The sequence below is a fragment of the Macrobrachium rosenbergii genome, chromosome 25 (assembly GCF_040412425.1).
Source record: "Macrobrachium rosenbergii isolate ZJJX-2024 chromosome 25, ASM4041242v1, whole genome shotgun sequence".
Lineage (NCBI taxonomy): Eukaryota > Metazoa > Arthropoda > Malacostraca > Decapoda > Palaemonidae > Macrobrachium > Macrobrachium rosenbergii.
This window is the reverse complement of record NC_089765.1, coordinates 27,932,808-27,949,287: the sequence shown is the minus strand read 5'-3', so window position 1 is coordinate 27,949,287 and position 16,480 is coordinate 27,932,808. Positions and strand designations below refer to the sequence as shown.

General features: G+C 36.6%; 1 protein-coding gene across 6 annotated transcripts in view; it reads left to right on the top strand.

Annotated features, from left to right (window-relative positions):
- Not3 (CCR4-associated factor Not3) overlaps positions 1 to 16,480 on the top strand; it is a 78,069-nt gene that overhangs the window by 2,859 nt on the left and 58,730 nt on the right. For all 6 annotated transcript variants that reach the window (XM_067127198.1, XM_067127196.1, XM_067127195.1 and 3 more), the window contains exons 2-5: positions 7,041 to 7,108; positions 7,242 to 7,406; positions 12,260 to 12,415; positions 12,669 to 12,851. In XM_067127198.1, the coding sequence (XP_066983299.1) occupies positions 7,041 to 7,108; positions 7,242 to 7,406; positions 12,260 to 12,415; positions 12,669 to 12,851 (572 nt within the window). The remainder of the gene's footprint in view (positions 1 to 7,040; positions 7,109 to 7,241; positions 7,407 to 12,259; positions 12,416 to 12,668; positions 12,852 to 16,480) is intronic.

Genomic DNA, 16,480 nt, shown 5'->3' with positions numbered 1-16,480 from the left:
ATTGAGGTTGAGGTGTACAACTAGAAGGCACACATTCTTTTTGCCCCAGATGATAAACAATTGTTTCATTCCTGAATTTTTATATAAGATTAATAGAATTATGCTTGTTACCAGCCGTTGTTACTCATAAGGCAGCCGTTGTTAAATTGAGTATATTGGGTGGTGAAAAATTGGAAACTTCTTCAGGAAAATTATGAGAGTTTTTATGTTTTATAAACAGAAAAACAAAAAAGATCTCTCAGGCATTCATGTACAGCTCTTGTTACTAGGAGCTAACATTTCTCAAACAATTTCCAGGAATTACCAGTAACAATCAACTATGTAGCCTACTTGGAAAATGATGCAAGTTGTCATATTATTGCTGATAAAGAAGTATTTTAGTATTCACTTGCCCCATATATCCTCTGGAAAAACACTAAAATGACCAATTCCACATTATTTCTCTTTTGACCTAGAATTCTAAAAATACCTGTATTGTACAGTATTTTGAGCTACATAAATTGGGGTAAGAGTCTGTGCATGGTCAAGTAGGCTAACTTCCCTTGAATTGTGTAATCCAGAAAGGTAAGACCTACACTGATTAAATTGCTGTACCATTTTTTATGGCAAATAAGACCACTGCCTCCAATTTGCATGTAAGCATTTAATGTTACTGAAGTATATAGCTACTGTTTGTGAGGAAAAAATCAGATAAAACACACTATACTGTATACTATAATTTGAGAGAGAAAACAAAAGCACCTTAGGTATTGCAGAAAGCATTTGTCACACAGGTACCAGTAGAGATTGAAATATCGGTAAAGCAGGAAATCAGTCAAGCAGAGCATTCATTTCCAATGAAAATACCATATTTGAATGTAATAGCTACCAGTACAGTTATCAGACACAAAAACACTTAGTTTGAAAACAGTGTTCAGTAATGAAAACTTGATGTTAGTGAGGACCGCAGCACCAGTGATCATTGCCAGAGTTACTTACCATTATCACCCAAATTTCAAATTCAGTTAATGAAGTAAAAGACTTTTCCAAGTAAAAATTCCAGTATGAGATATATGAGGCAGGATGACAGATAGACAGTAATGTGCTTATGAGCAAAGAAATGGTTACAATACTGTAACATTTTAGAGTAAGGTGTCAAACAAAGGTATTTATCTCAACATCCTACTTTGATTTCTACAGTGCTTCATTCTTTTAATTAGGTACCTTAATACTGTAATGATGATATTTGAGTAACTAATGGTAATATTACAATCATATTTGACTAGGTACAAGGACGGGCAGTTTATGGTGTCTGGGTAAACATTAACCTATCAGGTACCCCCATTTTGCATATAAGACTCTGGTGGATTTTTTATTTTAAAGGATTCTTGTCTTGAATGCTGTCAACTGCAGTAGGCCTAATCTAGTTAGACTAGTCCTTAACTTGCTTTCCCTCAATTAAATTTTACTCTTCTTATGAAACTGCAAACCCTCATCTTATATGTGGAATACCTTCAGTGTTAGCTGGTAATAAAGTAGATACTGTTGGTAAAAAGTTTGAGTTGAGGAACCCACCCACTCATTTAGTTCGATAGTATCCCATTTTCTTTAGCCAGCATGTTGTATAGACATACACTCTGCGTGCTCTCCACCATGGCTGCTTTTAAAGCTGTTTTCTTAATTATTTCTTTGAGTTGATGGTTGGCTCTTGTTTATGGATTATTCTTAATTGCAATTGTGTTGTAATGACTGTGCCTGATGATCTTCCTCTGTGTGGAAGAATGATCCTCATAGGTCTTTTGGATTGATTGTGTCCACATTTCATGATTACATTTGTCAGTGAACCCCTTTCTTTGTGTTTATTGTGCAGGAGCCATGAATGTTTGCCATCTCAGCTGTGTTGAGTGTCCTTCTTGGTTGCCTGCCCAGTGGGAGAAAGATGATCGAAGAAGGAGGTGGGTGAGGAAGATTTGTCAGTGTCTTCTGAGGGCAATACTCCATGAGCATCACCCAGGTCCCCCTTACTGTACCCACCTCAACCACTATGCTGCTGGGATGGTGTCCACCCATATCCCCACTGCTATGTCTGAGAAGGATATGTAAAGATCGGATGATGACCAGACATCTCACTTTGTGCATGGTGCTGTGGAGGGAGATCCTGTCTTCCCCACCTCCTGCTCAGGCACCCACCTCCTTGGGACCTGATGGTTCTACTCGAAGACCCGAAGAGACAAAGAGCTATTAAAGGGATTGCTGCCTTCCATTGGCATTCCAGAGAACCTTTGTTATTTGCTTTCTTTTGGAAATTTGGCTTTGGGAGGAAAGATGTTGCCTCCCCACACACTAGTTTGCAAACTTGAGGGCAAAAATCATCTTGAAGAGGTGCCGTTGCGTTTGTATAATTTTTTTAAAGACAGATTTCAGCCAAGACTGGGGTTCCTTCGTGAATCAAATAATAAGGTACAGGTAGTGGTGGAGAAGAGAATTGGCACTCAGGACCCCATTATGCATGATGCAGTGCCCTTCGGGGTTCTCTTGGCACCCATGAAAGGCACTGTAGCAGAGCCATTGGGGGCAGCTTTGACATTGGGTCTAGGGAGAGGTCAGATGTTATGTAGATTCTGATTAGGTATTCTGCAAGCATCTAACTTGCAAATGGTTCAGGAGTCTTAACAGTCTGGAAGGGGGGATGTTGCTAAAGCTGGCGATCCTCCTCACTCACTACCATGAGTTAATGGGTGTCTGTCATGCCATGGGATTGTGATACCGATGGAGTGGAACCTTGGGTAGTTCTTGTCCTCTGGGATGACCACAGGCTTCGTTTTAAAGTATTTTGTCCTTCCCTTTCTCACAGACCAATCCAGTTTCCTGCTTATTCTCTAGAATCATCAAATTCTTATATTCTGATGACAGTGCTAGAGAATGATGTGTGGAAGTCATAAATGTCAACACTGCAGGTTTCTGTGATTGTATCATCTTAGTGGATACGATGATAGGTGGCTGGAGACCAATCATTAATCTCGTCCCTGATTAATTTCATCTGTTTAACTCCATTCTATGTTTTAGGTGGAAATTTCACATTCCATGGTGACTTCTTGCTTTTGATAAATCTGAAGGATTTGTACTTTCAAGTATCAGTCTATACAGACTCAGAAGTACTGTACCTTCCCTTTCTTTGCAACAGACATCCTATCAGTTTAAAAGGATTTGCATAGGCCTAGGGACTGCCTAATGTTTATTCATACAAGTGTTCAGGCTAATGTCTCTTTGGGCTTGTTAAGTACAGAGTATCTTGTTGATTGGATTTAGGATTGATTCCGGGTTACACATTTTGGCAGAATAATCTGAAGGGGATCAATAATAATGCAGTTTACATCGTTTTGATAAACATTGGGAGAAGATTTTCTGTCTCTTATCCAAACAGCAGATGCACTACCTGATTGATTTTTTGGCGTGATCTGGGGAGTAATCCTCCAATTACTTTGTTTCACTATTAGGTGCTTGCAGTTTATTGCAGTTGTTAAAATTAATTGACATGCATTGCTTTGTGCAGCTTTAGCTTGGTCAGTAACAATACAAAAATCCATTGAAGTCCAAAATCTCTTGAAAGTAAATTTTAATTAATATAAATAAATGACCTGTACAGTATAGTCCTTTATGTTAACCTGTAATAGTTGCAGCATTTAGCTGTATGGTGTCATGTGCTCTTGGCAGTATATTCAAATACAGTACTTTATGTACTTGAGTATGTGTTATTTGCAGTGCTTCTGATGTTTGTCCCATGGCTACAAAAAAGGGTCAAAATGACTCTCACCTTATACATATGTAAGGATATGCTAATATGCGTCCACTTCCATTTAAGTCTTTCACACGATGACTTGTGATTTTCAACGATGATGATATTGCAACACAAACACACCGGTTCAGTTTTTGCTGTACACTTATATATTACACTTATGCATGAAGACTTCCACACACTCAACAGACAGATGTTTAAAAACTATACAGTATTATAATTTAATCTGTAAGTGGATGTTGATTGTCAGGATCTTCGCTTTCTTATCACTGTTTTCTGTAAGAGGAGTGGCTGGTCTTGGAGCATGTGTGATAGCAGGGGTGAACAAGGCAGAAGGAGAGGCAGAGATTCTGGGTTTTAATTCCTCGTTGGGCGAGTCGGTAGAGTTGTCGGCTAGCACTCGCTAGGCCTGAGTTCAAGTCTCCGGCTGTCTAATGAAGAATTAGAGGAATTTATTTCTGGTGATAGAAATTAATTTCATGCTATAATGTGGTTCGGATTCCACAGTAAGCTGTAGGTCCCGTTGCTAGGTGACCAGTTGGTTCTTAGCCACGTAAAATAAGTCTAATCCTTCGGGCCAGCCCTAGGAGAGCTGTTAATCAGTTCAGTGGTTTGGTAAAACTAAGGTATACTTAACTTTGACCTCCGGGAAATACATTGTGATTTCTTTTTTACTTTTTTTTTATTGGAGGTTTCAGGGCAGAGTCTATCCCAACAGGAAAACTAGCTTTGCTTGGGCAGATCCTCCTTGGTCACCTTTTATGTTTGGAGGAACTCAAATCTCACAGTCATATTCACATCCATTCACTTATTATTAATCAAAAGATGAACCCTGTTCATTTGGAACAAGCCCATAGGGGTCATTGACTTGAATTCATGCTTCCAAAGAATATGGTGCTCGTTAGAAAGATGTAAGTGGACGTAAAGGGAAATACAGAGAGAAGCTTAAAAAAGAAAAAATGAATTAACAAATTAATAAATAGATATTATTATTATTCAGTAGATGAAACCTATTTGTATGGAACAAGCCCATAGGGGCCACTGGCTTGAAATTCAAGTTTCCAAAGAATATGGTGTTCAGTATGAAGAAGCTGAAGAAGCAACAGGAAGAAAAGGAAATACAGAAAGGAGAGATACCACTTACTAAAAAAAAAATTATTAAATAGTTAAAAATGTATCAAAATGAAAGAAGAATAATATTAGGGTAGTAATGCATTGCATTTTCGCTTGAACTTCTGAAGTTCTAATTGCTCGGCATCCTCTGGGAAGTTCCACAGTCCAACGGTGTGAGGAATAAAGGACCTCTTGAACTGAGAAGTTCGACAGCAAAGCACATTTACTGCATATTGGGGCTGCTGTTCAGCAAATCTAGTTGCTTTCAGCAGATCAGGGATCAATTGTGACTCTGAAAGATCTCTGTTGAAATACATCTTATGAAAACATGGACCCATCTGTCGATGGTACAAGTCATAACTGCTACTATAGTACAGTATCAGGAAACAGAAACCTACCACCAAGAACCACTCTATCTAAAAGAGGTAAATCTCTGGCAGAAGCAGGACATCCACACCGGAGAACAGAATTCCAGTAAAGGAAGTACAAATGACGTAAAACAGGTTGCATTGATTTTATCACTGTTATAAATACAGTATATGATGCCTTACGACAAATACCTAACTTTCATGTGGCATTTGCTGAAACTTTCATTAGGTGTTTCTCAAAAGTTAGATAATCAAAAGTTACACCTAGAATAGTTGAAGATCCAGACTTGTTCAGCCTAAGTTTTATCAGTCTGAAGGGGAGGATGGGGTGGGAAAAGTGTATGAGATGTGCTAATCAATACTGTACAGGTGGTCCCCCGGTTATCGGCAATCTGGTTTTACGGCACTTGTCTAGTGACAACAATAACTGGATTTTTGACCCGATATGCGCCAGTCGTGCCAATACCCACCTAACAGATGCCGATATTTGTAGATTTCTGGTTATCGGCGATTTTCGTTTATCGTCATGCTGTCGGGAAGGAAACCCCCGCCTATAACCAGGGACTGCCTGTAGTGTTTTTGCTTTACTGAAGTTCAGCCTCATACCCCACCAACTACACCATTAACTAGTCCGGTCCTCTCACGACTGAGACTCAGGGCAGCTTCGTTTCTCATAAGTGGAGACGTTATTTACACCACAAGTGTAATGTCATTGGCATACTGAACAATCTTGTTTTCGAGGTCAACAACCCTAAGAATAACAGCGGACCAAGAACTCTACCCTGTGGAACTCCAGACACAACAGGTCTTGGTTTGCAAAAGATCCCATCAGCAGCAACTCTCTGCTGCCACCTGTTGTATTTGAGGAAGCTTGACCTGTATAGGTGACTTCTGCTCCTGGTTTGATGACAACTGAAGCAGCGCTGATCAGCCCCTAGCTGTCTCCCCTCCCAGCTCTCCATGAGCAGGGAGATCAGAGAGGATCTTGCATGATTGGTGGAGGACAGGGACCTCCCTACTGGAGTTTCCATGAATTTTCCACCTCCTGAAATGCATCTGCACGCAGCTGCTTCGGAGAGGGGTCAGGTTGCACACTTGAGATGTCATAGATTATTTTTTTTTTTCTTTTTTTCTCTAAGAACTTCAGCAATGTGTCAGATGATTTTGCTGGAAAGGCCCTGTAAGTGAGGGTAAATTTAGTGTGAGATAGGTATCAAGTTGAAGAGCTGGGTGGCTTATTTTCTTCTAACAGTTTTCTCTCTTCACAATCGGGCCTTATTTTCTATGGAGGCTTCTGTTGAAGGCTAATGACATTTTGGAGTTTTACGTGAATTTTTGTTATAGTAATTGTACTGTGGAAGAAATGAAATGCAGAGTAATTTTATTGTACAGTATTTTTAAAAGTGAAAAGGCAACCTTTTATTTCTTTGTTGGATGAATGTTAGAAAGGTTTTCTGATCTTAAATATTTAGGAAAGAGTTACATGCAGTTACAAAATGTAACCACAGGTATATTTAAGAACAACTAGAAAAACAGTGCATTATAGTCACAGATCAACGAATTACAGTGTACTGTAAGTTTGATGTACTGTATACAGTATAATCCTTAGGCATTTTATCCCCAGAGTGTTTTAAATTAAGTGTCTGTGAAGTAGAGAAGGTTGTTCACAAGTAGAAAATAAGAGTGTATTTAGGGTATTTACATGTATAACATGAATCAGTTGTAGTCCTTGTGAACTTTTTTCTAGATACTGGCAAGCATTTTAAGAATTTTTTCTCTTTCAGGTGAAATTGACAGGTGTCTGAAAAAGGTTGCAGAAGGTGTAGAGCAATTTGAGGACATTTGGCAAAAGGTGTGTTTTTTCTTATCCATAATTAATTTTGCTTCATTAATATTACAGAATAGTTTCAATTGAACAGTTGGATATTAGATTCCTTTAGCCTTTCCTTTCAAGTTTTTTAAATTATATTTAAATTTTATTCTAGGTACACAATGCGACGAACAGCAACCAAAAGGAAAAATATGAGGCCGATCTCAAGAAAGAGATTAAAAAGCTACAGAGATTGCGAGACCAGATTAAGTCCTGGTTGACATCCGGTGAAATTAAGGACAAATCTCAACTTCTTGATAATCGAAAGTTGATAGAGACGGTAAGCCTGATGAGCTAAAGATTTTACCTGATTTTTTTTATTCTAAATACCTGGTTTGCAAATTGTTGACATCTGAGATTGAGACCTGATATTCATTACCTAAAGCACTATATTCATTGTTTGAGTAGTCTTCATATGGTGCAAACTTAATTTACAACTGTTAACTGTAAGGTCAGAGAACCACAGATGTTATAATGGGTCCTCAAGGCCAGTTAAAAAGCAGATACATGCCATATTTCATCCAGGGATACAGCCTAACCTAACTGTCCTTTAAATTATTCTTTCCTAATCTGACCAGGGGTTTTCACCCTTGGAAAACCTGACATCAAGAAATGTCCTGAACATGTTTTGCGATGTCCCCCCACCTTAGCCTAGGCATTGTGATATCATTCTAAGCAGAATGTACATGTTGGGTGATAAGGTTACTGTTGATGTGAGAAGGTGCGGGTTACAGGGCAGAATTGACTCCATGAATGCTTGAAAACATCACGCTTGTCTTTAGGTTTTTCCGTTTGAAGGAAAGTTAAATGTATTTTGGCGGAAGTCGTACCCTTGGGGTCTGTAAAATTTTGTGAATGATTAATGGTCTCATGGATGTAGCCTCAATATCTGACCTCAAATAAGTTGCCCAAAAATCTGTAAATTATTTTTGTGCCAGGCAGAATCTGCCCGAGTATGTTCTGTGAGAGTTTCGCAGGTTGTCAGGTACTAGAAACATGAAATATTTCGAATTGCTTTCAGTTCAAAACCACCTGACACCTACACTCCCATAACTCTTCTATCATATCACATTTGCACTTCCTGAACTTACCTCTACTTTGTCAGTTTAGACCACCTTTCCAGGGTCATCTAGTTTAGTGCTGCTGGTTTCTATGTGGTGTAAAATACCACTTGGTGGTAAAATTTGTACCATATATTTAAGTAGTTTAAAACACCAGAAAGGTTAGCAATTTTGTCTAATGTGACTCATGTTAAATGACTGACACAGTTGCAAAATCTTAATCTAACTTAGGTTGCCTTGTTTGAACCATGTTCCCATAAACCCAGAGATACATAGTCCGCAGCTCTCTTCAACACCAAATAAATCGCATAATTTTATCAGAGTGAAACTGCTTTTTTTATCATTCATCTTCCCAACACCCTTACACAAATATGTTTGTTATTCTGCATGCCACTAAGAAGTGAATAATTGAATCTAGGTGTGAAAAGATGTTGACTCACAATAATTAATTTCATACTGGGAGCCAAGGAACATTGTACCACTTTCTTCTGCACTTAAAATTCAAAAGAGATTTCTAAGCTAGGTTAGTATACCTTTGCCAATTTGTACAGGATTGAGACCTATGATTTGTGGGATAAGCTCAAAATTACAATAATTTTCATGGGCCAATGGTTAACAGTGTAGTATTTGTTAGAGACAGGCTCATGGAAGCAGCACATGTCAAATATAAACATCTGTAGTAACTTTTACAAGGGAAACCCCAAAATCATCGCAGAAAATGTATGTAAAAATAGTAATTCTTCATAATTCAGCAGGATAAAGAATGTATATTTTATGACTTTTTACATTTAGATGAGTAGTTTTTTCTGTTGTGTGTGCAACTGTTCTATACAGTAAAAAGGATAGTTAGCCAGACCACCAAGCTGTCAGCTACTGAAGCTCACTTTCAGGTGAAGACTTTGCTTTTGGAAGAGAGACTGCAGACATAAATTCCTTCTACTTTGTTTCCCTTGCATTTATCGCAAGGCATTTTATGCGATGTTTTACATTAATCTTGATTCAGTAGTGTTAGGCTCTTTTTTTTTTTTTCGGTATCTATTTTTCTTATAGCTCTTCACCAGTGCACCTCATTCTCAGGTGGAGACCATGATTTTGGAAGAGAGTTATTTTTGTACAAGCATATTTGGGTGCATTCGTTAGTGATGATTTTTGTTATTTCCATTTGTAGAAGAGAAATGTAGGGGTATTTACTTATGTGGCTTTTGTAACATCCAATCTGGTTTGTAATGAAAGGTCTATTAGACATAATGTGGATATGCCAAAATTCTTGGTCAGTATAAAAGAGATTTTGTTACTTATCAGGAGGCTAGACCCCCAAACTGTTCATTAAGGTGAGGCACCATCCTCCACAATTAACTTACTTGGCAAGGTGTAGAGTTGCATTGTTGGGGAACATGATAACCCTCACCTGATCTTAGGGAACACCAAGCTCCTCCATTTGATAATGGATGACTTCATTGCAGACATTGTTGTGAAATTAATCTAAAAATGTTAGTTGTGAAGTAAGCGTTAAAAGAATAGTACCATATGACAGGAATCCTATTTATCATTCCACAAAGGCACTATGGCTGCCTCGAGTATTTTACTTGTCCATGTACTGTAGGTTTCATGTAGTGAGCACTTGAGGCATTTTGCTCAGGACATATCTTATAAGCATTGCTTGCTTATCTTTTGATTTGGTAACTAGTTCACCAGCTTACCAACCAAGGTATTAGTGGGCACATAGTAGTTGTGTCGGTGTTATAGATTTGAGATCGGATAAGCACTTACTCATTGACCAAACTTTGAAGTTTGTTGATATCCTCTGAAGAGTCCAGAGCTCTGCATGAGCCTTATGCCTGGTAAGTTCATACTGAAATTTGAAGTAGAAGAGTCAGCCATCAGAAACCATGTTGTCTCACAGATGTCTTGGTAACTATGTTTAGTTTGGTCCCACAAACCATTACAACCACTAGATGTAGCTAATTATACCATAAGGGTGGAGCCCTGTCCATTTCCTTTTGTCTTTGCTGGGGTATTGTGTTCCATTCTAGAATTCTTAGGTCTTAGTACTTCTAGTATTGAAATTTCAAATTGCTTATAAGTTTTAGAGGTATAAATCTTGAGGAAAGGATCTTTTTGAGAAACTTCTACCAGTAAAAGTTGTCATGGAGGTAGCATTATTGTTTCCAAAAGTGCTTAAGGAATTCAGAAGGAAAGGATACTTGTCATAGCCAGTCTTCAGTTATGATGAAACAGGCTTGTGCAAGGAGAAGAGACCCAACCATATTTACACACACAAACTCACAAAGTAACCCCTGGAATATATGCCATGGAAAAATTGCTTTCTATGATATGGGGAAATACATTTGGACATGATAAAGCTAGTCCTTGTGAATTATGCAAACAGTTTGTCCCTGAAGAATATAAAATTTTAGATGAAACTTAACCTCTATCATTTGCTCTGTCTATGACTACTTGGTGCTGGTTTGACAAGTGTTAAAATGGAAACAGTCATTAACGAACGCTTCCGATAGTTGCCCCATTCTCTTTGGAGAGTTAGGGTAAGACAGCGACTGCTTTGGTTGTCAATGAAACCAGTCAGATGTGTAGACAAGTGCTCTGAAATTTTGGTCTGTTTTTCTTAGTTAATGAATTGGATTGTCTGGATTTTGGTGTGTATTTGGCAATATGGAATGATTCTTCTTCTTAGTCTCCCCTACTGAAATTGTTAAATTTTCCTTCTTCACTCAAATTGTCAGCGCGGGGTAGGAAGCTAGATTTAATGTAATTAGACATTGACTCAATTAAATCTAGAAATAAATTTTTGTGTAACAATTTGAGTTTTTTGCATCGAATGTGTCTAGTGCATTGGCAGGGACAATGTCCTCTCGTTCCTTTAGCCACTCCAAGGTAAGATTCATTTAAAATATAGAAATTTTTATAATAAAATTAATTCTTTAAATACTTACCTTTCTATTATACTGAACAACTCCAAACCCCCCCCACCCCCATGCCCCCACCTCCCCACTCATGTGGACAGAAGTGAAAACTGAATGGAAAGCTAAATGCTCAAACCACCCAGAAGAAATTGGTCAATAGACAGTTCAAACAAAACAGCATTAATTTTTTAGTTTTCACACTATTGTCCTCCCAACTGACACAGGAAACACAGCTATCGTAATAGAGCTAATTATTTAAAAGATAAATTTCATTATAAAAATTTCTTATATAGTCTAGCCAGACTACTGATTCAGAAGAATCAAAATGGCCTCAGGTGGTGTTTTATAAAAATAAACTTTCATGGCAGCCCTGTTTGAGTTGCATAGGTTGATTCAGTGCTCTGATTGAATTGCAGTACCAGGTGCTGCTACTGCTACTACTACTACTATTACAACTACTACTACACCACTTGGTTAATAATGATAATAATAATAATAATAACGTTGCTCATGTATGGTCTTGTATTTTATTGCAAGTTGATTCTTGTTTTGTCATTAGATTTATATGGCTGCCTTCATCACTCTTATCCAAGGACAGAAAATTCTTGGGTTATTCTAATTTTTTTACATGAAATTTCAAGAGACTTAGCATCCCCAAGAAGAGGTTCACTTTCCTTATTTTCTTTGCTTATTTCCTAGTTTTCAAGTCAGTTTAGTTTGTATTACTTTTATGGATATTTTAAATTGAAAGGCAGTTTGTTAGTTTCATTGGAAGGCGTTGTAAAAAAAGTAACTTTAATTTTTCAGCAATACTATATAATTGAAGTTGTTTGATGGGAAGTGTGGAAACACAGGATACACGTTTCTTCTTATCATGGCTGTTTTGGGCACAATTTTTTTGTGCTGTCAGTTGTTCCTCTGTATCACCTTTCATTCAGTATTGGTAGGAGTGAAACATAAGTAGTTTAAGTACCTATTGAACTTGTTATATGTCGCAATTGTATTCCATTATAGGTTTGATTTACTGCAAGTTACTTTGTCATCCACTGTACATAGATTGGAGGTATGATAAGCATTGGGGTATTGGTAATGTTGTTCTTGTAGCTGTTACATGCTATGTTAATATTTTTACATATTTTTTAATTCCACAGCAAATGGAGAGATTTAAGGTAGTAGAAAGAGAAACAAAGACCAAAGCCTATAGTAAGGAAGGGCTTGGGGCAGCACAAAATAAGGACCCAATCCAAAGAGAAAGAGAGGAGATTAACAGTTGGCTAAGTTCCTCTATAGACACATTAAATATACAGGTAAGAGAATGTTCAGTGTATGACTTGATGTATGAACTCATGAGCTTGGAATTCTGTAACCAGATTATGTAAATGAAACTTATTTTGCCATTGAGAGAGATTTCCTGCTTGTTATAACCCTGGTTTTAGATTAAAGGTAATTAATAGATTTTTATGCAGATTTCATTCATCCCAACACAAAATTTCACATGAATAGGGGTCATATTGAATATCTTAGTTTTGTATGTCATATTGGAAAATGTTTGCTTTTCAGATGGACCAATTTGAATCGGAAATTGAATCTTTATTAGCAACACAAAAAAAGAAGAAAATGGACAAAGATAAGTCTGACAGAATAGAGGACCTCAAGGAATTTATAGATCGCCATCAATTTCATATCAAGAAACTTGAGATCCTCATGAGGATGTTGGATAATCAATCAATAGATTGTGAGCAGGTGAGTTATGAATATTCATCCTAACTGAAGTTTTATGGGTGGTCGTTGGGCTAAGAAAATATAACAGTGATAATTTTATGCTATACCTGAACTCCAATCTGTATGTGCGATATTGTTGAAGTGGGAATTGCTCACTAATTATTGTTAGCACTTAGCTACCCTTGGTTGCCATAAGTGTCCTTGGGTTATTAGGAGAACAAATAACAGCTTACAGTCTTTATCTCTTGGGATATAGTTGCACCATGCCCTAGATGCTGTTAACCTGTTTTTGACTGATTTTCAACTTTTTTGTTTTAATTTGATTTTTATTGCAAATTTCACTCTAATTATTGAATGTTGACATTCTGTGCTCGAGTAGAAATTTCAAGGCATTTAGTAAAATGCCTTGAAATTTCTAAAGGCTTTTCAATGGAGGGGTATAAGGAAAGGCAAAATAAAATTTTGTTATCACCCATAATATACAATCTCTGAAACATTTTATTTAAATATGTATAGAGTTATTTTTAACATTCAGTGCATTATAGTAATCCTTCAGTTATTTGGATCACCATTGTCTGGAACTCAATATCTGACACACCCTGACTAGGGACCAAGGCTCCAAAGATATATGATATATATAGTAAATTTAAAAATTTGAAAAAACACACTCCGATGGTTGGCAATGCTGCACGGCCTCATGGAAATGTTGGTAACACTGCTTTACACTCAGACAGACTGAGAAAGGGTTGTTATTGGGGGGGGCGCGGTGCCCTCAAGAAGTTTCCAAGGTAGGGGGATGCTCGGATGGCTTGGCAACATGGGAGAGGAGGGGCAGTAAGGTTGTGTAGAGAAGGGGTTTTTTTGGAAGGTGGGTGGAGCTGGGGAGCAGTTTCTATGGCTGGGAGTGGTTGGATATGTAGTGTTGGATGGTTGAAGAGGGCAAGGTAGATGTCTGACTTAATACAGCTTGTTTTGTTTCACATTAATTTGCTTATGACTTTTTATTTATATTTTACATTATTATCATATTTTTACTGTATGTTCTCATTTTTTATTCTTAGAACCCAAAAGATAAATGCAATTGCGCATATGATATAGAGAGAGAGAGAGATGAAATAATAATAATGATAAAATATTCTTGTGTACTGTTATGGTATGTGTGATAATCATACTTAGAGTCAACTAAACTTTTAATGAAGTACCAGACAGTAAATCAAGCAAAGCAGAAAAAAAAAGTGATACCGCGTTAAGAATGCACACACTATGTAGAGACTTCTTAGAGCTTGTTTCATGTTGTTATGTTAATGATTTTTTTTTATTTTATGCTAGTCTCATTTATATTTATACTGCATTTCCCTATTTTTTATTTTTACAACCCTAAAGATAAACACAGTCGTGTACGTAGGGTATGGGAGAAAGAGAGAATGAGATCAAATATTCTCTTGTGTACTGTTATGATTTGTGTGATAATCATACTTAGTCAACTAAACACGTAATGAAATACTCTACAGTAAATCAAGCAAAGCAAACAAGACAAAGGGCAAACATGATACTGTACTAGAAACACACACAAATGCACACACTACATAGAGAAATTAAAGTCAGCCTTGATGAAATGTCACGTGTACGATGTAAACACGTAAAGCTTCCTGATATGAGAAGAAATGAAAAATTAATTCCAATAAAAAAAAAATGATCAACTACTTTTTAGTAGCGTTCTGAAAATCAATTTACTTTGAACATTCATCATTGAGAAATGCCATGTGTACCAAAGATGTAGACACAAGGTATTGTAATATAGTACACAGACACAGTTGGTGTGTTACAAACCGAACAAATAGCATTTTTGGTAGATCGTGCTGTTTTTCAAACGGATTACTAAACTTATGGCTAATGTAACAATTCATAATCATCTCTTATAATTAACAACCACTTACTAAAGAAGTGATAGAAACAACATCGAGTATGATGTAAACAAATGAATCAGAAAACTGCTGTTTAGCAATTTTGAGGGATTTTACTTTTAATGTAAATTATGGTAGTTTACCTTTGTATGCCCATTTTACATGTATGCACAAAAAAAAAATAATAATTCCAGTAATACATTCGTTTCTTTTAGAAAGTAAAAAAGTGATTCCCCTAATTCTTTTGCTAGTTGGCTCAATCAGCTGATTATGGGAGTGTAAACATTAGTCATTGCAAATGGGAACCAATTGGTTTTCTTAAACTGTACATATTAGGATGATGATATAACATGATAATAATACAGTATAAATGGATTCAGTAAGCAAGTATCACCTTCATTACCATAACCTTTATCTTAAATACTGCTGTAATAGACTATTTGACTTATGCAAATGGATACTATCAATGTAACACTTAACCTAGGGCAATAGTTCACACATACATAATTGGTATCTCATGTATAGTAATACAATATGGTAACAACTGATAAGAAAGTTGCTGTATGAAAATACATTAGTGGTGATAAAACCATGGTAGGCTTTGGGTAAACACAGATAGGCTACCTACCTACTGAATCATGTCATTTATGAGAGAGATTAAAAGAAGGGATAACATTTTTTTTTTTTATATTCATGCTGTCTACTTTGTTGCATATATGGAAAGTTAGGTAGATGATTGCCTTTTGCATAAAGTTTTCAGTTTAAAGTGTGATGAGTGTTGTTTATATGCATGTTGATTCTTTACTGTTGAGTAGCATTGACAAGGTTAGGTGAGGAAGGGTACAGAGTTGCCCTGGAACACCTGCAGATATTTTCTTGCATTTATCCGGATTTCACCATTATCCGACAGGGCCTTGGCTCTATTAATCTGGATAATTGAAGGTTTACTGATACTTATATATTTACGTAATCCAACTTTGTATGGTAAACATATCTTGCTTACAATTTTTCCATGCCCTGAATCCACTGAGGGCCTAGAAAAGTCGAGAGCAAGCATGTATTTAGTGAGAGAAGTTTTTACCAGAGTTAGGTGAACAGCCTTCTGTTGTAGTTGTTGATCATACTCTTGTTCATTCAGAACTGCATTAATCATGTATTACATTATTATTTTTTGTAATCTTAAAAACCCTACTCTCACCAGAATCTTATCAGTCAGGATCTGTCCATCTTTCAAAGTAACCAGTAAAGCCATCTGTTGAGAGTAAAAGTTGGTCAGAACTTTTTGTATTATTCATGATTTCCAGTTGCAGATTGTTCAACATTATGATGTCTGTTTTTAGTTTAGATTTCTCCAAGTAAAGTTAATTTATATTCTCACAAAAATCTAATCAGTTAAGATCTGTCCATCTTTCAAAATAACCAGTAAATCCATCTATTTAGAGAAAAAGTTGGTCAGAACTTTCTGTATTATTCAAGATTTTCAATTGCAAATTCTATAACATTATTGTGTGTGTTTTTAGTTTAGATGTCTCCTAGTAAAGTTAATTTATATTTGGTAAAAATTCTCAGAAAGTTTGATGCATCCTTGCCACTCAAATTGCAGTTGATAAGTTTGTACTTACTAATAATGGAAAGTCCCATGGCCTGAATATACTTTCTGTTATTTGTGTCCAGAATTACATTTAGTGTATTTCCAAGTCATAGGTACTGTTTACCACAGTACTTAGTTGGCTTCCCTGTTTTAAG